The sequence below is a fragment of the Nylanderia fulva genome, unplaced genomic scaffold (assembly GCF_048542155.1).
Source record: "Nylanderia fulva isolate GAGA-0341 unplaced genomic scaffold, ASM4854215v1 Scaffold8, whole genome shotgun sequence".
NCBI classification, from domain to species: domain Eukaryota; kingdom Metazoa; phylum Arthropoda; class Insecta; order Hymenoptera; family Formicidae; genus Nylanderia; species Nylanderia fulva.
This window is the reverse complement of record NW_028190916.1, coordinates 830815-855954: the sequence shown is the minus strand read 5'-3', so window position 1 is coordinate 855954 and position 25140 is coordinate 830815. Positions and strand designations below refer to the sequence as shown.

Genomic DNA, 25140 nt, shown 5'->3' with positions numbered 1-25140 from the left:
CTTTCGAGATACTTTATACTCGTTTATTATATTACATTAGTTCGTATAACGTTATATCGTACAAATTTAATAAATTTACAAAATCTATTGTTGACTAACTTTATATTATTGTCATTGTATTACTTTCTTTTAATATAATTTTAGAGTTCGTAACGTTATATCGTACAAATTTAATAAATTTACAAAATTTATTGTTGACTAACTTTATATTATTGTCATTGTATTACTTTCTTTTAATATAATTTTAATTGATAAGAGCTACGCTTTCTCCAACAATCACACACACACAAGAAATGAAAAAGCAATATAATAGCTATATCAATTGTGCTATATATCCGAAAATATTGCCTGTATATTCGAATTACGTTTCGGACCGATCGTTGCTTCGTGGCAAGACAGGCGTCCCCTAGGATACGCTTCCTCCCTCTCTTCCCATTTCAGATCCCATAGGATCATTAATCAAATTCCCCTTTAGCCTCGCCTCTCCCTTTATCCCCGCCTTGACCGAAGGCTCAGCCGCCATTACTGTGCGGCTGCATGCACAACGCACTAATTAAAACCAGGAAATTAATGTTTTATCCCTTTGCGCCTACTCTCTCGATACGACGCATGGTGCCACGTGGAAAACTTTATAATTCAAGACAAAGATCGACCATTTTATTTATCTGTCTGAGATTTATGCCTAAATTAATGCAGACTTTATGGAATCAACTATAATTCAAATTTTTTTTATATACACTTAAAATTTATCTTGTTTACTTTATTTATATTTTATTTATTAAAGAGAATCTGTATATATAACTTTGAATAAATTGTCTATTTTTTTAAAGATTGGAATAGAAATTTTTTGTTACATTTTTAATTCAAAATAATACGAAGCAATTGAACGAGATGTGTACTTTATCTTATAACAATACTTGCTTTTATCTATCTTAATTTATCAAACTGCTAAATATATATTATTTCTATGAGGAATTGCATTTGCAAATTTGACGTTAAAAAAGTTTTTAGCGAAAAATAAAATTCTTAGAACACACAAATTGCTTTCTTAAGTATAATAATCACTTTTTTTGACAAAATATAGAAGAGACTTTTACATTTATTTTATATACTTACGATAAATAATTTTATTAAAAATATTTTAATAAAATTGTTTTAATCTGCGTATTTCAAGTTTTCGCACGTAAATTCTTTTCAAATCGATGGTTTTCAGCATTCAAAAAATGTATAGACATCCATTAGGAATCCATTAATGGTTTGTCGTCGGTCTACCGCAATGTGTCAAAAATCATTTGTAAATATGCTCATACTAATTTATCAACACTGCAGGATTCTTTCCCTATAGATTTTTCTTCTTTTCAAACGCCGAAATATTTGTTTACATAGAAAGATCCTTTTGAAAGAAAGTTTTTTCTTATTCAACACGAATACATTTACATACCGTTTGAGCCACATTCTGTCAAAGTATTTTGCACCATGCGGAATACTTTGACAGATGTGCTTTGACTATAGTGCGAATTATAATTCTATGTAAAATTTGATTTTGGTTTTCTTAAATGTTGCCGCTTATGATCCGCTGAACAAAAAGTGTCAGATTCAGAGCTAGAAAATAAAATAAATAGTTTTCTTGTTTAATTGACTTATACTTGTCGTCCACATCTTACCATAAAATATTCGATAAACCCTATAACAAAATATTATAGAGTTATAGAGTTTAAAATGTTATATATAGAGTTTAAAAGAATTTATTTATTGACTTTTTTAATTTAATCTTAGATGCTGCCAAGATCGAGATAAAGTCACTTTGAATTTTTTAAATGAAATATCTTACTTTTTATTACATGTTCTCATAGCCTTAGTCAGACTCTTTTTTAAAAGACTATAATTTTATCCAGATTTAGATTAACTGTTTCGAAGTTATCGAATTTTTTATGATAAGATATCGGCGACTATAAGTCAATCAAATAAGAAAATTGTTTATTTTTTAACTATGATTGTGAGTCTTACACTTTTTGTTCAGCAGGTCATATACGTTACATTTGAGAAAACCAGTAGATTTAACTGAAATCCAATTTTATATCAAATTAGTACTGAGTATTTTCGTTATTTTACTGAATTCGACAAAAAGTGTATAAATATTAATAATAAAAATTTATAAATAAATTAATAAATACATGTGATAATTTCAAAACCTATTGTATATTTTTGCGATTAACTATTTAAAAAATTTTAACACTAACTTTTTGTGCCAAACTGTGCAAGTATTTTAGTTAAATTTTGTTAAAGAAGAATTCATTCAGTATTATATAAAAAATTATATTTTATGTTATGTGATATTTGTGTTTAATTTTATTTGCTCGAAATCTTTAATCTCTCTTTCTCTTTCTATTAAATTTTAATAAAAGCAGTATTATATAGATAATAATAGAATAATGTAAAATTTTTTTATTATGTTAAGCATATAATTGTACGTTTATATATTTGAAAGGCAAATATGTAGAATATTCTTCATTCATAGCAAAAAAGGTAGCAACGTGTCGGTACGTCATTCCGCAGAAGCGAAAGGGTGGCGTGAAAATTGCGGATAATACTTGGTCAACCTAACGGTAGAATCACCATTAGACCTATTAGTTCATAGTCAGGTACATCTGACAGATACACTACCCTTGAATACTATAAAATAATCAGTATATAAATGTATACAAATGTATTAAAGGATTAAAGGAAAACTAAGGATAGAGTTAGGCTATAATGATACTACTCATAAATTTTGAAAAGAAATTTTCAACCACCCGCATGTTAAAAGAATTAATTTTTTAGGGTGCGCTGGTAAAGCAACTGCATTTATATATATACACACACACATTCGTTGAGTTTTATATTTTTTTGATATACATATAAATTATTTTATTTAACTATATTTATTAAATTATATATATAAATAAATTATTTAATGATTTATTAAAATCTATTTTTTTTCTGTATACACAAGGATTAAGTATTTCCTGTCAAATTTTTTTTTTTTTTGAGAATTAAAATCTTGCATCTGATACACTTTTTGAGCAAGTGATTGTAACGATATAATTAATAATTGTGTGTATTTTTGTTCATAAGTATATAATATTCTGATAATGTAAAAACAATTTAAAAAGTAGTAAGCAATTCTATTGAGCAAATTCTTCAAAACTAAATGAAAATTAGAAAGTCACTCTATCTTGTGTCGACAATTATTTTGCTCCATAGACATGTATACCATTGTATCTGTTAATTTGATATTTTTTTATTTTAATCGAAATTATGCTAATATGATTATATTAGCAAATATCGCAATAAGACGGATTGTATTCTTGTGTATACTTCTTTTTTTATTAATTATTTTTACTTTGACAAAATATTTTATTTTAACAATTTATTTTTATTTTAATTGCAACGGGTCTTTCAAATAATACAATAATCTATGTCAAGCTCTATTTATTATTTCTAACGTCAGAAACAAAAAGTGTCGATCTTTTTTTAACTTGACGAGCTGCAATTTATTTACTGTTATAGTCGAACGTATTAATGCTCGTTTGTAATGTACTCAATATCCTGCAAGCAAAGATTCGCCTTTGTAGTGAAGAGAACGACGGAAATAACGGGAGCGTTGCACCTGTTATAAGCTATACGCAAAAACAATCGCTTTTTCCTAGATAATTCGCGCAGATACAATTGGTTAGTATATCGAAACCGTTTCATCGGCAAAGCTTCTCAAAACTTTATCCGCCACACATCCGATTCTGTCGGAGAGACGAGCGATGTTAGATAAACCGGTGGTCGACCATTACCAGCCCACTTCGTGTAATTACTGATCCTCAGATACATCTTCTACTTTTGCATGATCGTTTTGCATTGACTCGATCTCATCAAGTTTCTCTGATCAAATCGGCATCGTTCGGAATTTCAGGATATTAATCATTTTCGATCAAGCAATGTTCTATTCTTAGAAGTTACATAATTACTGATCTATCAGAGTAACTTACATTGTTTAGCTATAAGTATAAGCAATAGGTATATATTTATTTATTTATGTAGTTAAATATATAATTTTAATTATTTTGATAATTCAGTATTTTTTTTTCTAAAATTGCATACTTTTGCAATTACATAATTACGTAATTCTTTGATGCATTAGTTGCATAATATCCATATAACGAGTTTTAATCAAAGATAGTAATAAATGTTATTTAAATTACCAGTTAATTATTGTCTTCTATTTGCATATAAATTTCCAGTATACAAGGTGTTTCTAAAACTATATCAGAGATTTTAAGGGCGTATATTTTAGGGAGCAAAATAAGAGGAAAAATTCCTATAAACATGGGTCCAAAAATGCTTTTCCTCCGAGTTATAACCCTCTAAAGAGGGGGGAAAATCTAAAAATGTATTGTGATTGTGGGAGATTTTTTCACAGATTGTTGAAAAAGTCGGTTTTTCACGATTTGTGAAAAAAATCTCCGAAAACTACAATAAACATTTTTCGATTTTTTCACCTATCTTGAAGAGACAATTCCCTTCACTCGGAGGGAAAGCATTTTTGGACCCATGTTTATAGGAACTTTTTTCTTATTTTGACTTTTAGAATATACCTACCCTTAAAATCTCTGACTAGTTTTAGAAATACCTTGTATACTAGCATCATACAATTAATTTTTTTCGGGACTTAAGTCCAACCCGCCTTTAAATCGAATAGAAATCGAGGGCATCGATATCGGCCTGGACCAGCGAGCGAATGCAGCGTGCCGCATAGCGCGATGCGCATCGCGGCGATGCTGCGCCGCACATAAAACGCGAGAGATAACTCTCGACCGACGTCGCGCCGCGAAGGATCAGCTGTGGGCGCGGCGGATATCCCGCTGTGTCTCTCCAGCATGGCCGACGTCATATGCACACCCACGCCGTGTCTTTCCTCGTCTGCTTCCCACTGTAACCGCGTTCGCCTTTCTCGATTCTCTCGCCACATCGAATTACACGGTCGGCGAAGTCATTTACAAAGCTACGCCCGCGAGTGCGCGAGCGCGCCTCATATCCGTTACATCCCTTCGCTGCGGTGGTGCGGGCAAATTCGCGATCGCCGATAACGATACCGAGAGATTAATGGCGCCGCGGCGCCTTTGTCTTTAACTGGCAGGGGCACGTCGACAAAAGTAGTCGTGAGGTCCCTGATTAATTAGGAACACGGGCGTGGTAATGGATTGGACGGAGGGGAATATTTCGCGATCGAGAAAATCACATCACTGCTTTCTCCACTTGTCATTTGCGAAAGCGTGAATAATGTCCTTTTTAAAGTAATACATGTGTTGTTGTTTCAATCTTATATGTTATATACATTTATGTATAAAAGAATGTTAGTGCAGATTAATAAGATATAATATAAATATGAAAACGCTAAAAAAGAATTTTAATTAAAGTTTAGATACTTGTAAAGGCTTACATTCTGTAAAAATTTATATTTTGTATCACTTAAAAATATATATATATACTTATTTTTACAATGTATAGTACAGAGAGAATTTTCTCTTAAAATTTACCGTGAAAATAATGGTAATCGTGGGACAAAATGGTATATTGGAAACTTTATGGGTTTTTCTAAATATTTACCACAATGAAAAATATTAATTTAATTGTACATTTATATTTTATTGTGGTATATTAATATTTTTTATTGTAGTAAAAAAATTAGAAAAGCTCATAAAATTCTTCGAATACAAATTGTTTTACGATTATCATGATTTTTAGAATAAATTCTAAAAGAAAATTCTGTCTGTGTATATTAAAGAATCCCAAGAAAAATCCCATTAATTACTGCAAAATAATATTTATATGCATACAATGATCCTTAGAATTTCGTTCATTTTATAGTCTCTGTTATAGTCTTTCAAGATACGTAATCCTGTCTATCGAGAGAAGCTTAAAAGAAAATAGGTAAAACGATCTTGAATAATGATGGAATTATTTCAAGACATCAAAACTGATCTCAGTCGAGTTGTTACGCTTGTCCATTGCGAGGGAATAAGATCTAATCGCTTCCTGATTCAATTGTCTATTCAGACATTAACGCGAAGAGCCTCGTTTCTTCTTTTAACGTTTTTGACAAGAGTCGCGAGCTTTACGAGAGTCGCGGCTTCTTCCTCGCGGACACACGTCATACTTACGTGCTTCTCGTATGAATACAGCGAGGTTTCTTGTCTCGCCGATGCTTCGACAAGTATCAAGCCGTTTAATCTACGCGCATGTCACTGACGAAGCGAAAATTATTGCTACAATTTAAAGTATTGGTGCATCCACGATGAGGTACCACGCAATAATAGTATATAACGAGTCATGAATATAATAGAAATATGCAATTGGGCCCTAAACGTGCAATCGCAAACTTTAATTGACGCGGAAGCAAGGTCTACCGTTCGGCTATAGAGACGCAGAACTCACGTGTATCCCGCTAGTCATTTAATTCGCAAACGTGGCGGTTCGAGAAGCGTTACGCTTCGGCGCCAGTTTATCGGTAAATGGGGAAACAGCAAACGATGAGTAGGCACTGAATATTAAGGTAAAATGCTGGTACCTTTTCTAAGCTGACTTCGAAAAATACAATGTAAAAGAAAGTAATTTTTGCTTGTACTAAAAATTAACAATTTATAACTGACATTATTTTATTGTCTATTACTATTAATTAGAATAGTTATATATAATATGGGAATATCTTATGTGTTAATATAAGAATTAATTCTTTTATATATTATATACAGGCTGTTTACGTGAAAATTATGTCAGATTTTAAAAGGGCCTATTCTAGGGGTTAAAATAAGAAAAAAGTTTCTATAAACTTGTCTGTGTCTAAAAATAAAAACTAGCATTCCCCCCTATTTTTCTCAAAATCGGATTAAATTGTGCAAAATTTCAACGATCTGTGAAAAAATCTCCGATAGCTAATACATTTTTCAATTTTTTCTCCCAACTTTAGGGGGCTATAATTTGGAAGAAAAGCATTTTTGGACCCATATTTATAGGAATTTTTTTTCTTATTAACCTCTTCTTTTTGACTCCTAAAATACACCCTTAAAATTTCTAACATAGTTTTAGAAATACTGTATATACTCTTGAAAAATATTTTTTAATATTTGTCATCTGAAAATAATAAAAGAAAGTTACGTTTGCACCTGTATATATAAAGTATATGATATATAAGCTATAATACTGTAACTGGAACTTTTAAAGACAAAAAATGTTTCATGGTACATAAATTGATACACACATACATAAGTTGGTCTTTTCTTTCTGAACATGTTAATCATTTCATGTAGCGCCGCGAGTACGGAGAGGATTTTAGATTGGCGAGGAAAATCCGTAGATTGGTTAACGAGGCTCAGTACGAACTCGGCGAAATTGGCTCGATTAAAACCTACGGGGCAGCTGCCCCGAGGATTGTGCTCCGTCATGTGATTGGTCCCTTCTCCCAGGTCCTTTCTTCGATCTCCTCCATTTCGAGATGCATCGATACTCGGCCATCATTAATCATGCACTTTTGTACACACTCGTCGATGGGACTCCCTGCGAGGGACATCCGAGACGCAACAAAAATGAATCTCGAAGATCGGGACTGAGCTTGAACGCAATCGAGGCCAGATGTTATTAACTTATATAAAATAAATATAAACGAAAATGCTGCATTTTGTCATGGAAGTATCGGAACATTAATCGTGCGACTTTTAATAGCGATATATTATAATTACTCGGTGCAAAATTTAAAAAATCGTAAATGCCAATCGCGCGACCGCATCGTAAAATTAAAAACCTAATTGCATATGCATATTAAGCAGTAAAATTAATTTTAGAATGGTCTATTATTATCTTTCTGCAAGCATGTGAGTTATATTAATAAATTTTATATACTTTGAGAGAGCGCATCATACATGCATCTGCTATTTTTTTAAATTATGTACACCTGGTAATACTTGATAAAGACATTAAAGTACTTGTCATTTTATAGTCAAATAAAGAAAACATTTAAAAGGCGATATAAGTTTAATTTCCGTGAATATCATTTTTAGACTGAAATGGATACAGAGGAGAATTAAGCATATAAAATGGAGTTTCACCCGTATATGCACTCGCATTTATTTGATTTGCATTTATAGAGTATCACCCGCATATATATTCCGTTTCTAGATAATGAACAAAAAGTATTTTACATACATTTTGTCCTAAGGAATCACGCGTGACATTTTAATTAAACAATATATTATTATTATGTATATTGGTTATATTGCGTCGTACTATATACAGAGAAACAAAATTAAATTAAAGCTAATTAAATTAATAATAGTGAGATTTTTCACATACATGGATAATAATGGCATATCAACGTGGACATTTGATTTCAGGATATGGATCTAATTGAGGTTCTTTGGAAGCAGGATGTGGATCTCGGATTTACGTTGGTGGAACCAGCCACGACACCCGCCAAAATGTCATCTACATCAGAAAAAGAATCAGCAGACGAAATTGAGAAGCTGAAAGCTTTGGAAGCTATTAATGCCACGAATCAAAAGGTACGAAAAACTTCTTTTTCTGATTAATACCTTTGAATTCTCCTTGACTCATTTCTCCTCCAAAATCACAAGGTTACACGAATTCGTTGTTTCGGTCTTCCAATCGCAGCAGCTAATGAGCAATTGTTTCTCAAGAACTTTCTGCTTTCACGCACGTAAAAGGAAGCGTTTGCTTCCTCGGACTCAATTTAAACATTCGTTTCTCCGTGTGCCAACGGGTCCATTGATGTCTTCCTGTGTCCCCCGGGTGATTATTGGAGATAGAAAGCTGAGCATACATATGTACGTTAAAGAATGGCTCGCGACGTCGCGCATTTTTTCGTTCTGTCTCTCCGGTAATCATCGACCGATTGCATTGCGCGAATAGGAAGCGACATTTTCCGCGACGTTTCAGAAGAAAAAGATTTACAGATTTATCTTCCGGGTATTTATACATACATTGCAGAATATTTCAGGATATTCTTCGTTTTTGCTTTTACCTACCATTAAGAATCAATTTGACGTTTCTTGGTTTGATAGAAGCATACACTGGTATGCATTTTTATTAATATTAGCTAATTGATGTGAAACATAAACAACAGCGTTATATATATATATATGTATAAATAGATTTAAATCGATTCATGAAATTAATCATGAAGTATCTCAAATATAAGATTGACGCTGCTTGCTCGATTAACAGTGGAATTTGGCGCTCAGGTTATTTCTTTATCATCTATTGTACATTCTATATAAAATTTATTCCTGAAAGTCAACATTCGCATCGTTTATAAAATATTTATTTAAAGCAATTTTATTTTTATTTACGATTTTATTCTAGTTAGCGTATAACTTCCGTACTCGTATAATCGCTAGTAGATGATCGATCTCGATCGGAGACACTAAGCCGATCCAATCCATAGCGGCCATTTTTAGTAGACCCAAAGAGAAATTAGGAGTCCATGCATTCTCGGAGATATAATCTTAATCGATATTCCAATCTCTACATATATCGGCCATCGATCTTGTCTTTTCGAAGTTATACGCACACACCCGGATCAAGATAACGGATGTTTTGTCTCACGATATATTTACGATGATATTAATGTTCCACGAAAAGACACATGTCTTTATACAGTGTCACAGATGCTGCAATGCTTTAATAATTTATTGTAATTTTTTTCAGTTGTGTAGAAGATTGACTGGCCGCAATATTTCTTATTATAATAATATTCTATTGATATCATTACAGATAGAAATTATGAATTAATACGTTTTTTAGCATTTTTTTTGTTCTCTTCTTCTGTAAAGATATTTTTTGCAGAAATTATTGACTCTAATATAACATATTATTAACATGTGTTATACAAATAAAATATTATTTCATATGCTGCAAAAATGATATAATTTATGTTCTAATATAGAGAGCTTTTATTTCATCCTGCTTATTATCATAACAAGATGATGAATCTTTTAACTCTGTTGTTCGATTATCATCTATGATAATATATACCGAAACAATGGTGATTCCTCAATCGCTCGAACTAGAATCGATTTATGAAGAACTCTCTTTTGTCGATCGAATTCCAATTGGTTCTTGATCCAATTTTTGTCGTACAATGCAAGTTTATCGATAGCGACGACTTTTCTTCGCTTGGCGCGTTTCGGTGGATGGACACGAGGCGCATTTAAGTATCCGGCAGATTCGAGCCTACGAGAGCTCATCCATACGATGGTCACCGACAATGACGATGCATCGACGTTCTGGGCGGGTAACCCATCAGACTCCTCGACGTTCTTCGTCTTCCTCTCTGTCTCATCCTCTCTTCAGCCTCGCTTCTTTCGCTTGTCTCTCTCTCTCTCTCTCTTCTTCTCACGACCTTCGGTAGTCGGCGCTCCTTCTTTCTTGATTTCTTTCCCGACGTCGCTATGCGCCGCATCGTCTCTATCGACCTCTTCCTCTACGAAGATCGCATTGTTCCAGCAAGTCCCACCTTTGTGGGGGCTCGCCGCCGTCTTCGAGAGCCCAATAATACGGGGAAGACCCTCGATCCCGATCGAAAGCCGACATATCGATCCGAGACACGGTCCGCGAACAGCTGAGAACAAAGAAGAGCTCAGTCTCTCGACTTCTCTTTCTCTGTCTTGCATCGCGATGGTTTATTGACATGCATTGTTCCAACGTCTGGCCGCAGAATTGTTTTAATCGAAGACAAGCAGCGATCAAATAAAAAAATGATACGGCGTTGTTAGAAGCGATAAAGAGAAAATTTGATTGCGCGTAATTTTTTGAATCAAATATCACTTTTTTGGATTAAAAATCCGTAGAATTTTGACGAGCTTAATTCTTGATATATTATTGATATCTGCATGGTCCTGGATCTTTCTTTCGACATAAAAATTCGCTAAAATTAAATTGTCTATTAAAAGACAACTTTACAGAATTACCACCCTCTAAATTAAAATCAAGGTAAATGGCGCAATGAAAGTATTTTATAAAGGATCTTGGAACGCAGAATATTTGTCAACATGTTGTGCTATGCAAAAAGGACATTGATGTCACTAGGAAGACGCTAGGCAAGTGAATTACTGTAAACCACGTTGCATGTTGCTGTTGTACAATTATCTCAAGCCGCCATGACTGGTAAAAATTTTTAATCCAGAGCCAAGATTTAAATGATCGGTGCACGTCGCGGCGACAGGCTCCATTAGAGCGACTCCGTCTCGCTGCGAAACGGGAATGAATTATGGAGGCGTTTAGAGGAACGTCAATCTAGAAAGTAGGAAAAAGGAAGTTCGATCGAGCGATTCAGGATGGAAAGCATTCGTCGCGAAGACAACAAATTTTCCCGCTTAGCAAACGTCGTCACGGTTTTTTCGGGTATTTATCTATATTTATTGATTTTTCGCATGTTACTTCTTGACTGATGCACGTAAAAATATTATTAATAATATTGCAACAATTAGAGATGTTCAATTAAATTAAAAAATGTAACAATAAAAATAGACTATTCTTACAATGTTTCTCTTACATACATATACTTTTACAGATAACGTATACAGATACTTTTAATATTCGTTGCGATTTACTATAGATTGCGTATATCTTTATGCGTCTCATCAGTCAGCATTGATTCGTACCAATGATTTATCGTCTGCAACGCACAAACGTAATGCAAAACTCGATCGTTTTCCACTTAGAGAGTTCCTTGCCTCGTTGAATTGTTTTAACGCGAATGCGTATTGCGCACAAGATGAATCGCTGCGGAGCGTCTTACTCTCGATTCTAGAGAATCGCTTCCTCGGAGCCATCGTGACTGACGCGAATTTTTAATCCACCAACGCGATTCAAATGAAGCGAGCTTTCCTAGACGACGGGCTCCATTAGAGCGATTCCGTCTCGGTGCCAGAAGAATGAGGAGGGAGACTCGTGAGGAGGACCCCGTGGCAAGAAGAGGATGAGTCGATCCGCGCGATATAGGAGGATGTCGAAAACAACGGATTCTCTCGCCCCGTTCTCCATCCTCGCCGAGCGTATTCATAAAACCATCAAAATGGCTAGCGTTCATTTGTTCCTGCGATGTATCCGTGAAGCCGGCAGGGTCTGGTAAAATGATAGATGTACGCAGCATCCCCTTTGGTACGAGGGGCGCCATCGATGGACCTATCGGAACGGAAGAGAATCGGGACCAAAAAGAGAGGAGAAAGAGATAGAGAGAATTTGTCGATCCAAAGCGTTTCTCGCGAAAGAAAAAGAGAGATAGCGAACGAAGGGAGAGGGGATTTCGGGAGCCAGAGAGATTGGAACACTCTGGGAGGGGTATTCCGAGGGACGTATTGATGGTCCTGGAAATTGAAAACGCCCGGTGAGCCGAAGTGGGTTTGGCTTTCTCCTCTTGTCCCGATTGTTTCCATCGGCTGGAATTTCGGAACAAAATGGCGCGCACATGTGGTGATACCGATGATCGAGTTTATCGCATTTTTTGTATCCATTCCTTCCGGTGGAGCTATTTTTTAGCAACTTACTCATCTCTCTTCTCGTGGAACGATTTTTTTATTGGTACTATAAAAATTACGTTTTTCCATTTTATTTTCTATATATATTTAGCACAACCAACGTTGCTTTTTTTTGTATTATAAAAAATTTTGTAACATTTAATTATTGTTCATTCAAAATCATCCCCGGTTATTGAAACGAAATATTCAGAACGAGGCACGAAATGTGAAACGTGTCGCGAGTTCCATACGATTCGAACCAGCGTGACTCGCGCCGTATCTTTGGCGGCCGCGATACCGTATTGAATTCGTATTTACTCGCGTCGATCAAGGTTGATTTGAATTATGCTTTCTATCTCCACGCTAGGCCTTGTAAAGCGGTTGATCGGGGCAGACAGTTGTAACAGTTCGTAAACCTTAATTGAGAGCTATGCCGGCTATGCAAGTTCGTATCGCTGACAGGACCCCCATTGTCGCATCGAGGGCTGCGTCGTCGAGCAGGACCGACGTTTTCTTCGAGAGTCGAAGAAGATGACGTTGTGGGCCCAAAATAAAGCGCATAGCTATACGCTGTGCCGTGACTCTTCAAAAAATATTTTAGGATCAATTTGAAGATGCAGAAACTTCTCGAGCAGCAGGCGGTTTTCATTTCTAAATAACGTTTTGTTCAACTTTAGATATACTAAAGGATATAAATTAAAAGAGTTACATTTATCTGATAATAATATGATTTTTATGGATAAAAAATATTTTCGGACCTATTCTAACGGTCGAATAACTCTATATAATAGTTCGTAGCGAAGTGGTCGATTTCGTGTAAATTCGATTTTAGAACGCCGAGATAGATTGAATTTCGTATTCATAACGTCGAGCTCGGCGTAACGCACCACTCAACAACGATACATCATATCGTCGAATGAAAAAATGACCGGAGAGCGTAGGCAGAACGGGGGGATGAAAGATTCGAGAGGGATCGACGAGGAAGAGCAGCGAAAAAAAGGAGAGGGAGAGAGGCGGATTTTTAAAGGGAGGGGAAAAGGGATGGATAGAGAGGAGGCTGCGGTCGTGGATGGTTGCTATCAGGGACTCGCTATGATTAATGATCGAGTACAATACTGTTTTCATTAAACTCATTTCACTGCAGCTCGCATGTATCGCCACGCTACGGGCGACCTATGGCCCAGGACATACGCGCGCCCTTGGGCCCTTTTTCACGTCGGCGCGGCGGTATATAGGGTCGGCCGGCCGCTTGATTATGACGTCTCCATAAGACTCGACCTTGGCCGAGTCGAATGGCGTTCGACTGAATTCGGCCATTGTTGCCGAACTTGTTGACGAGCTTCATCTTAAATTCGTCGGCTTCGTAATCATCTTTGTTGGAATTACGTTTTATGCGATCGAGCTCCGGTGCCGATCACATCTCTTTTCGAAAGCCACACCACGGGTCCTTCGCTCCTGCTTGGCGTCCTTTGGACGCTGCAACGTCGTTAATTACGGTCAGCGCTCATTACATCTCGGCGCTCGTTCAATCTAATTTTCCAGCTAATTTACTCTTTGTCGCGATTTATGCACTGTTATTAATTGATTAATTTTAATTAATTTAATTATAGATAAATATAAATATAATATTATAAATATAAGAAATATTTTTACAGTTCGAGATAAACTTTACTCGCGGGGACGAGTCGCGTTTGTCTGAACATTTTGAGACATCTCAGGACGAAAGGAGATGATCCTTTCGTTCGCTTGGATCTATCACTTACCGGAAAAAGTTATTTCCAGGATGATGCCAAAGAGCCTGAATCGCAGGAAGATGATCCATGGGCAGGACTTCCTTACACCGTGGATCTCGAAACCGGTAAGTTTATTTACGATGTTTCTATTTTATTTCCATGTGTCATCTCTTATATTTATATAATAATTCAGGAAGAAAAAATATATTCGCGATCGATTAAAGGCGTTTATACGATGACTATAAATAAGCTATTTTAATCGAAATTATTATAGATCGCAATTTCCTTTTTAAATACTAATTAAGGAATTGATCCATACATACGCGTTGCACGCATGTTTCACATTTGTTCATATGCTAGCAAGAACAACTAAATACATCTGGCGTTCTTGCGGCTCTTTATGTCCGGAGCGTATCGAATTAACGCGGCAATTTGTAAGATCCAATCCGAACATTCGCTATAGTCCGAGTCAGCCGCACCTGGCCGCGCCTTTGCGTGGCTAATTAGCATAAACACGCCGACCGAATGCACTTCGTCGATCATTCCTTTGGAAGTACATATACCGTACACCATGAAACATTTTGTTGCTATATACATCGTGAAAGAACACATTCGTTAAAAAGGTATGGTCTTAAACTTAAAAAATATATTAGTCAACTAAATTGAAAATATATTTCGTGCGATTCTTAATAAGATACATATATCAAAAATACTAGAGCAATTGAATTGAACTAATTAAAATTATTATAATTTCCCATGAATAACGATTATAAAAATGACCGAGGACTTACATTTACGTAATTAAGTAATTGATTCGTCGAAATTAAAGACTCTAGGCGCAATGTAAAATTAATAGAATTATAGTATACTTAATTGGAATTCGTATATATCATGTATATTCATACATATATGATATATTGTGATAATAAACGTTTTAATAGACTAGGCTACGTCGTCTAGTCTTTTTTTCTTTTTGGCATTCTTATCGCGCGCACTTTCTGTCGCATAATAAAAGGAGAGGTAAATACGCTAACAGCGAGAAATGTTATGCGACACGAACTGCATGTGGGAGAACGCTCGAGGACACTTGCGCGAATGTCGGGAGCGAGAGAGAAATGGAAGGAGACTGTAACGAGCGCGCATGTAACACACCGCGGCGTCTACCTGCATGCCAAGGTGCACTTTATTCAGGTATATAACTACAGGTTTCCAAGCAAGCAGGTTCCAGTTCCGGAGGACTCGAGGTTGGGGAGTGGCTTCAGGAACGCCCTCGCTACCTTCCTCCCTACCTTCTCGTCTTTTCAACCCCACCAGCCTGTCCAGCCCTTCGGTCGGGTTCGGTTTCCCTCTCTCTTCTCTCTCTCTCTCTCTCTCTGCATTTAATTACTTTACGCCCGACAGAATATACGCCTAGCTATGAGACACTCTACGTCGAGCATGCTATCGACGGTTGACGAAGGTCCGCTTGTTAAATTCTCCTTAGAAATCCATATACATATACATACATATATCGACGTCTCAGTTATATGTCATTATCTCAAAGATCATTTTAAAGCAATGGACAATACTTGAAATAATAAAAGATTTTTGAAAACAGGGAAAAATGTTGTTGAATATTGTGTATCTATATATGCTTACAAAGAACCCCGCACAAACTTTATAGATTTTGGTTTTCGATTAAATTGATTGAAACTAGTATGTTACAATATTTGACTTACTAATCAAAAGTCTTCGCAGGCACAAAGCTTGAAAATGGCTAGTTTTTTTGCTACAGCCATTTAAAATGTTGAATTTTAGCATTATTGCAGTAACGTTTTACATCAGTCTTTTTGCAAGAAACTTTATTGAAAATTCTGACTTTAGTAAAACTTCATATTTATGTTAGGAGACAAAATAGATAAATTTGTAAATATTTCGTAGCTGTTGCTCCAAAATGGTTTTAAGAGATTAAAACTACACCTCATATTAGAGCGGTTTTTTGCTTTTTTCGAAATATATCTCGAATGCTTTCCGAAATATATTTCGAGAAAAGCAAAAACCTGCTTTATATATAAGAGATGGTTTTATCTCTTAAAAATTTAAAACCATTTTTAAACATGAACTGAATATTTATAAATTTATCTATTTAGTCTCCTAATATGTGTATAAAGTTTTATTAAAATCAGAATTTTCACATTTTCTGGCAAAAACTGATGTAGAACGTTACTGAAATAATGCTAAAATTCAACACTTTAAATGGCTGTAGCAAAAAAGTAGTCATTCTTAAACTTTGTGCCTATGTGGAGATTTCTGATCAGCGAATCAAAAACTATAACATACTACAGTTTCAGCCAATTTCACCAAGGGCCAAAATCCATAAGGTTTATGCGGACATTTTTTTAATAAGATATTCTATTAATTAAGCATTTGAAATAACTTTATTAGATTTATATATTTTTATTTACACATACACATTTTTCTTACAAATTAAAAGATTTTCATATATTTTTTACACAGATGTTACACGGTTTGTATAAAAATTATTTCGGGTATTAATATCTCTCTTTTTATTTTAATTTTTTTCAACCACATACGGTTTCTAGTTTATTCGTCAAAAGTAATATTGAAAAATTATTGACAGCTTAAGGAGAACGCTATAGATTGAAGTATTTCTTCGCTTACCATAACGATACGCGGAAACAAATTAATCCGTTAGTGCGGTAATAACTTTTTAAACCGAGAATGGACCAAGAAGAGCAGCAGAGCTCATTACGCGGTTATCTCGTCGTTGATCAATCGAGATATTCGGCGCATGGCGTATATGATTAATGAGTTACTAGACTAATACGTAAGAAATTCTTCCATCATTCTTATTCCGTAGGGTTTGATGGGAGAAAATGGTGGTCCGTTGTAATATAAAGCAAGAGTGCGATGCGTACGCTGAAAAAAAATAGCGATCGATTTGATTGAAAATTAATTATGAAACTATTTAAAGAAAGTCGCACTACACGTTATTTCATCTGAAGCTTGTCATGAATCATAAAAACTCGTCAATTTACGCAAAATCGGAAAATCTTGACACGTCATTTTTTTTCTATCAAACATTTGTACGAGACATCTTAATTTCTAGTTTTTTCGCTTTGATACTTATATAAAAGAAGCCTTAATTTTCAATTAGTATATTAAACAATCTTATTGGTTTAATATGAATTGAAGTTAAAATTTGATTAAAGCTACAAATATTTATTATTAAATATTACAAAATTGCTAAAGACCTCTTTTCCATCATTTTTGATAAGAAAAGATGTTGAATTTATCATAAAATCTGTCATAAAAAAACTAATATGGCATTTATGACACAAGCTATATATTGATACTTGAATCGTACGAGAATAATCATATTTATAGAATATATTTCATGCGAATCGTTATATCCGCGCGCGAGGGTAGTACATAGTTTGAAATGAAAAGAAACCGAGGAAGGAATGAAAAGGGCAGCATATACGTTACCGTTGCAACACAAAGTGCTTGTACCAATTTGACGAAGCATGATGGATTATATGGCGACTCGTGTAAAAAATTTACATCCACAGAATAAATTATCATAACATTGTCTCGAACGCGTGCGTACGTATTAAGTGCACTTTTGACACATTTTATGTATCAACGCATTCAATCGCAGTCGACTAAATGAATTTTTAGGACTGCAGTGAATTTTATTCGTAACAACTGTTTTATTAATTTTAAAATATTTAGGATTCTCGAAAATAATCCCGTACAATAATACAATATACGCGCAGTTTAATCGAAGTGAAACTTATTTGAACGTCAAGATTATAAGCACAGATATTTGATAGTCTTAGTGTTTATACGTGATTGGTAAGCAATAAGAGCATAACCCGACTATCGCATGTTCGTGATACTTTTATATTTATTATAACGATACGTCTATACGAATGGAAAGGTTCGGATAATCGTTTAGCCGACCATTAACACCTTCTATACTGAATAACTTGTATCGAGATCGATGTTGTGCTAAGAGATATATCGGTTTTCGTTACGCCTCATAAGATTCAAGTCATATAATAGGTGTTCAACCTCTACAACTCCACCTTCTCAGATATAAGCCTGTGACATTATCTGTAGCTTTGACTACATGGATTAAACAGGTAGATCATATAAAATTTCTACAGAAACTCTTAAGTAGAAAGATATTCTACTTAAAAGCGGAAGAATTTGTTTGTTAATCAGTTATAATCGTAGATATTGAGATTAATGTTATGCAATAAAAAATTATTCGCGTGAAATAAAAATCGATGTTAAGAGAATAAGTCTTTTAATTATCGAAATATAATTTTATTTCAATTTTTCTTTGATTAAATTTTGATATTAATAAGTTAATAATTATTATTGAATTTTTTACGTATTTTTATTTATCGTAGTATTATTGAATTATTTATTATATTTATTTATTATGAAACTATATATTGTTTATTGAATTAATATATAAATGAGAATTAATAAACAATATATAATTTATAAAGTTGTTTTGAATATTTGTCTTATCTTGATAACAATCTTGTGATTTTGCATATTTTAAAGACATTACGCGAACAATTAATGTTAAAAATAAACTTTTCCACGATTTTCATTTTGAAAATATATTTTTATTGTTTGCAAATTCTTGAGTAACACATGCCACACCTTATTTTAACACATGTTGCATAATACATGAATAACTATAATTTCTATTTGCAATTTTACTCCTACACGATATACACGCGCGTCTTATTTGCGCGATGATCGCATTGGTGATAGTTTTAAGATGTAATTTTACGCTGCTAATAATCAGATCGTGTTAAAAAAAATATAGACTTCGTGAATAATTTATAGTATCTAATTTTTTTTAATACTTCGTAGATTTAAAAAACGTTGATTCCAGATAACCGGCTTTTTTGCTTCATTTTTTTTTATTTATGATGTAATGATGATCGCGGAAAATTATTATCATTACGGAGATTTATTTAAAAAATATTATAATGAATACCGAGCAATATGAATACAATAATTAAAGATATTTTATATTTTTTCAAAAATAATTGTGTTCAAAGACATTTATGGCAGATAATTACGTTTAGTTCAAGTAAATCGACCGAAAAATTTACATTTAGCTAAAAAGAATATGATAATTTTTAAGCACTCAATCAATTTTAAGTATTCAACCATAAATTCTTGCAACGTATTTACATAGCACACACTTTTTCCACGCACGATTCTTCAAACAATTTTTTTAATCTACGAAGTATTAAAAAAAATTAGATACTATAAATTAATCACAAAGTCTATACTTTTTTTAACACGATCTGATTATTAGCAGCGTAAAATTACATCTTAAAAATTGAATAAACAGTCTGAATTTTTTTAAGTAGCTAATAAAGAATCTAGCTTACGTAATTTAAAGGGCAACTTAAGATCTTCGTTATTTTAGTAATTTAGTAAATTGAGGGAACGTATATCGAGGTAAGATGAAGCGTTCGAGTTGTAGGACAGCAAAATTGAAATTGGTGGGGACTTCTCAATAGATGGACGCATGCGTGAGGGCATAAAACGGAACATCTGCCACGTGCGCGGGCGGCGCATAGTGCGTAGATCCGTTGCGTAGACTGAAATCTCGAGGGGGAATATCGTAGAAAGTATGGCCGCATCCGCCATGCGTATGCGCAGCCGCCTGGGGGTTGACTATTTTTTTGTCGATTTTCAGCTCTAATATATCGAAATGTTAATTAATGGATAGACGTAGAAGCCATTACAACAACGTGTATATAAGTAATGTTTCATCGAATTTCATTACATTATAGATATTTATGAAGTCTATGAAAGAGATCTGGAGGATCAATTCTTTCTACAGTGATAAAATTGAGTTTTTTTTTGCTGTTCATTAAAGATAGTGCTCTGAGTATTTATCCATGAGTTTTTTTATACTATATGTGATGAAGGTATTTTATTCCATGATCATATCAATTTAAAATTTTTCAATTTATTATAGGCTTATATATGTATAGGTACATGTATAACGCTCTTATATGACCACAAATAACGAATAAGAAAATTTAAAATATTTAAATATCCTGTTTCTTATAAAAGTTATGAAAGAGTTAAACAATTACCCAGATAATATTAGAATCATATAACATTGAATTTTTAATTTTGAATCATATAACATTGAAATTTAATACTATGACATTTGAATTAATTTCTTTGAGAGAGATTTCTAAAATGACTTTATTTGTAATTAGAAATTATATATTTATAATCACGATGTTGTTATAATAACATAGTAATGATATAAAAAATTAATTAGCATATAACTTTTCAATATATATAAAAAAGGGTAATTTAAAAAAAATATAACCGAGAAAATGCAGTTGACAAAAAAATGATAGATGTAATCGATAGATCGGGTTGCGTTAATTTCCTCTTCGATTCGTCAAGGATTGCCTCGAGGGGAAAAAATAATATCCGACTATCTCCACGCGTGGCAATAACCGTGACCAATTTCTCCCGAAGTGGATTTGGAATTAGACGCGGGAAGCCCACTTCGAATCGTTCCGGATCGAACACTCCGCGATTCTTGAAATCCTCCTCGTCATTCTTCTTTTCGGGAATAACTGCAAAAAAATCAGCTTGAATTATAAATTCCTTCCCTTCGCGCTCTTCTTAATTTTGCTAGAAAAACTTAGACATTTCGAGAATTGTAACAGGGAACGAATGTGTGCGGAGGATCAAAGGATTGAACAATAATAAATTCCGCAAGAGAAATTATGCCCTGAAATTCGGTCCGAATTCTCCATTCATCGGACAATTTTTGTGGGCGCTATTCGACTCCTCACTACGTCCCAAGAGGGAATCAATATTTGGAGCTGTGCGTGTTCCGCCATGTTAGTCCAGCTATGCCCAGCCAGCAGCAGCCCCCATGAGGGATGTGCCTGTGAGGGCAGCTGGCGAGGCGTGTATGGGGTTACAGGGATACTCGGGGCCATGACTTGCCACATCTACCCCTGTAACACGAGCACGCACCATTACTCATATCGCGGCTCGTTGCACGCCACGGATTCGGGACGAATCCAGGAGGGCACTTTCAGGAAGCTTCGGGATGAAAATAGGCGGCAACAATAGCCGCGACGTCGTGTCTAGCTTCGTGCCGGTACAATACGTAATGCAAATATATAATCGCGCCAGGATAAAGTATATAATACAAAAATATACATGCTCACCAAAATTGGAACAATCTCGCAATCATGCGAGGCTTGTTATATGCCGAACGGTATATTGTGATATACCGTAACGATACTGTGATTGATCTTATAATATATATACCAGATAAAACTATTATAAAATAATATTTGTAAAAATTATATCCAATCTAATCTCTACCTAATCTTATCTTTGTAAAAATAAATTAAGTGATATATATAAAAGGTTGCATATCAAATAAAGAAAGATATAATTCTTTGCGATGGAAAGTATTTTTCTTAGAAAAGATTATTCATACATTTACGGATTTATATATGTCTGCAACAATTGTAGGAAGAAAATATTCACACTGCACTTACTTTCACGCATGTGTTAAATATACCGATCCCCCAAGAAACTAATTAGCTAATTGAATTCCGAATTCCATCTTCGTAAAACATATATCATTCGTCATGCAACGCAAGTGCAGAATAATAATTCTCGAAATTATCTTGCGAATATCTCGCTAGCACACAATATACAGGCTCTATCTGAAAGCTGACATTGATAAATATAATTATAATAATATATTATGTGTTTCGCATAGTACTCGCAAACCGAGTAGCGGTACAAATACCGATCGCAACGTTCGGTGTAATTATCTGTCCAGATTGGCGAGTCGACTCCAATCTTTCGAGTCAGAGCGCTTTAATTAATCCCTCCGTTAATCTCACATTAATAAAATGGAATACAGCGTCGCTATAGAGCGCCCATTTTGAAGCCGCGTCGACGTGCTCGACAAAAGGGCCGGATTCCTTCTCGACGAGCACGAGCGGCTGCTCGCTCGCTTCTTCGCCGTGTCCTTCGTATATCTCAAACGTTTCAATTCTATCGGCGGATTAAAACATTAACATAAAACTCGTATTAGAGTCAAGCTGCAGTATGTTGGAGATGACGACAGTCGCCAGTAACGATGAAAAATTAAGTTTGTAGCATCTTCTTCTCTCTCTTCCTTCTCTTCCTTTTAGCTTTTCGAACTTCTCGCCGCCGTACAATAGAGCTTGTCTACAGTCTGTAGAAGTCGTTACCTGGTTGAGATCGCCTCTACGATTTTGTGAGGTTTTTTGCAAATCATGCTACTTCTATAAGCGATCGACATGCCTTGCCGCTCGTCGAAACCTCACCGAATTCGACTTTCGACTTCTGCTACCGGATAATAATATAATATGTTCGGTCTTTTCAAGAAGAAACTTTTTTTCATCAGCTGCGCCGTATTCATAATAGTAACGACATTTTCCAAGCCTCTGTTGTTATCCTAAAAGAGTTATAAATTACTAGAAATATTATAGAGTCTTTTTAAAAATTGTGCATTTGTTGTTTTTTTTAAATAAATATTCTTTCAACATTTTTTCTATTGATAAATTATACTGAAATATTCTTAGCTAAGCCGGATAAAACACAAATTCAAGTGTGGAGAAGAATGCAAAGCCAAACATTAAATAAACAAAAGACCGCACTACTAGGACACGAGTAAGGCGCGTTCTTCTGGTGGAATCGTGTTGATTTAGGATAGATATGTATCAGACCGCGTGGGTTAAGGTCAGCCTGTCACCTGAAGTACCATTAGCCCTTTCTAGACACCCTCTCTGTTCTACCTCCAACCTGTCATTAATGCATCAAGATATTTTTTTGTTGATGCACTTTCCTGAGAATTTCTTGCGAACAATAGAAGTAAGCTATTTTGTATCAATCAGATATCGGAAGAGACTATGATAGAAGTAATAATGGTATACGTACATATACTTATTCAGAGAATACGTACATTTATTCGCGCGATTTTACAACACAATTAGCTACAATTAGTCTGGTATTTATTATTTTTTAGAAATTCAACAAAAAATTATTAACAAAAAATCTATAATATATCTCTGTTTTATTTTATCATTGTTGTTGGCTTTCGAAATTGACAAAACGTATATGGAAAGGAACGATAGTATCTTATTGGGAGGATGCTATGTTTAAATAAATATAAAATATATAAATAAAAATAAATATAAAAATATTTAACGAGAAAATAAATGAGAGATCTATTTTTAATAAAATTAATATATAAATTTCTTCATTTATTTTCAAAGGAAATGAAAGTTCTTTTACGCACATATGAAGGACTTGATACTAGTTAGAGATCGACCGATTTAAAATCTGTTTTGTCATGTGGGTTACTATGTCTCGCGAAAGAATTTGTGCATCACCACAACTTGCAACAAAGAACTTTGGAAGTCAGACCGAGACATGTTATAAATCAGCACTTACGATTTAGCTTAACATAAGAGAATCGATGTAAGAGACAACAAACAGTTACTGCATTAATATACATTTAAATACCTACATAAACAAAATATTAATATAATTGGCAACAATTTTACAATAATTTATATTTTTGAGAAAAAAATTGAAGAATCTGTTTTTATCTGTATATAAAAATTTATGCTTCCAGTTATATCTTGTACGTTATTAAAAATTAACTGTTGCAAATATGATTTTAAAAAATTACACAGAGTTCAAGTTTTATTTAAAATAAAGTCAGTCTGAATGTAATAAATCTTCATACGCACAGAACGATATTATTTTGGATATAAAATCGCGATAGTATCTCTGCCTCACAGAGAACGTTTCTCGCAGGCCGACACTCGACTCGACTTTTGCAAAGTACCCAATAAATCGTGAGCTTTATTGGACAGCCGACGCGTTATAATAAAATATTCCTTACGAGCTACCGCAGTTTGCTCAACGTGGTTTATACACACGGCAAGCAGCGTATACCTGAAGGAAGCGCCGTCGCGTCGCGTCTGACCGACTGGCTTTGATATGACAGAGGACGACGAGCCGGAAGGAGATGCGTAACGGGAGACGAAGTTTTCGGAAGTTGAAATGAGAAAAATGCACCTTCTAAGCATGACTTGACTACCGCTCTCGTGGCTCTCTCGTGGTGGACGCGTGGCCATCGAAAAGTGCAAGCTAGACACGAAGAGAGAACGTCATACTATGAGGTGGCAACAATGCTCATTGACGGGCACGACCAGATCGAGAATGACTTGTACGTATGAGGTGTTAGCAAGGTTTCTGACCTCGTTTTCAGAATTCCTCTTTGCGTACGAATGCCGTTTTGACTATCTTGCTCTTCCGTGATATCTTGATAAAATGGGGAAAATTTGAATCTAATATATCTTTTAATCCTGTGCTTCCGTTAAAATTATATGACTTTCCTTATCATCTAATAAACAAATTCAGTCTCTTATAAATAATTATTGACAATGCTTTGCATTTTTATGAAAAAAAAAACAAATATGAATTTATTAATTGTGATGATATCTATATATACTGTGTAGTTTGATGTAGATCTTCGTATTTACTTCCACGATTACCGAACCGTGTCATGATTTATTCACGGATCCGCAAACTGTTTACTCGAAAAGAGAGGTGTGACATCGTTTTTGTAAGCGTATTCGATTACGGCGGAACGTCTGTTGTCTGAACGATGACCAACGTTTTTTAGCTGCCATTATTCCCTTAATTATGTTACCTTACCTCACCGTGAATTTCGACGTCCAAGTTCATTTTACAATTGCTGGTGC

The 25140-nt window shown here is 34.5% G+C and overlaps 1 protein-coding gene across 3 annotated transcripts in view; it reads left to right on the top strand.

Moving 5' to 3' along the window:
• Positions 1-25140, top strand: part of cnc (NFE2 like bZIP transcription factor cap-n-collar) — a 115884-nt gene that overhangs the window by 37277 nt on the left and 53467 nt on the right. For all 3 annotated transcript variants that reach the window (XM_029301097.2, XM_029301100.2, XM_029301101.2), the window contains exons 2-3: positions 8418-8585; positions 14343-14418. In XM_029301097.2, the coding sequence (XP_029156930.2) occupies positions 8418-8585; positions 14343-14418 (244 nt within the window). The remainder of the gene's footprint in view (positions 1-8417; positions 8586-14342; positions 14419-25140) is intronic.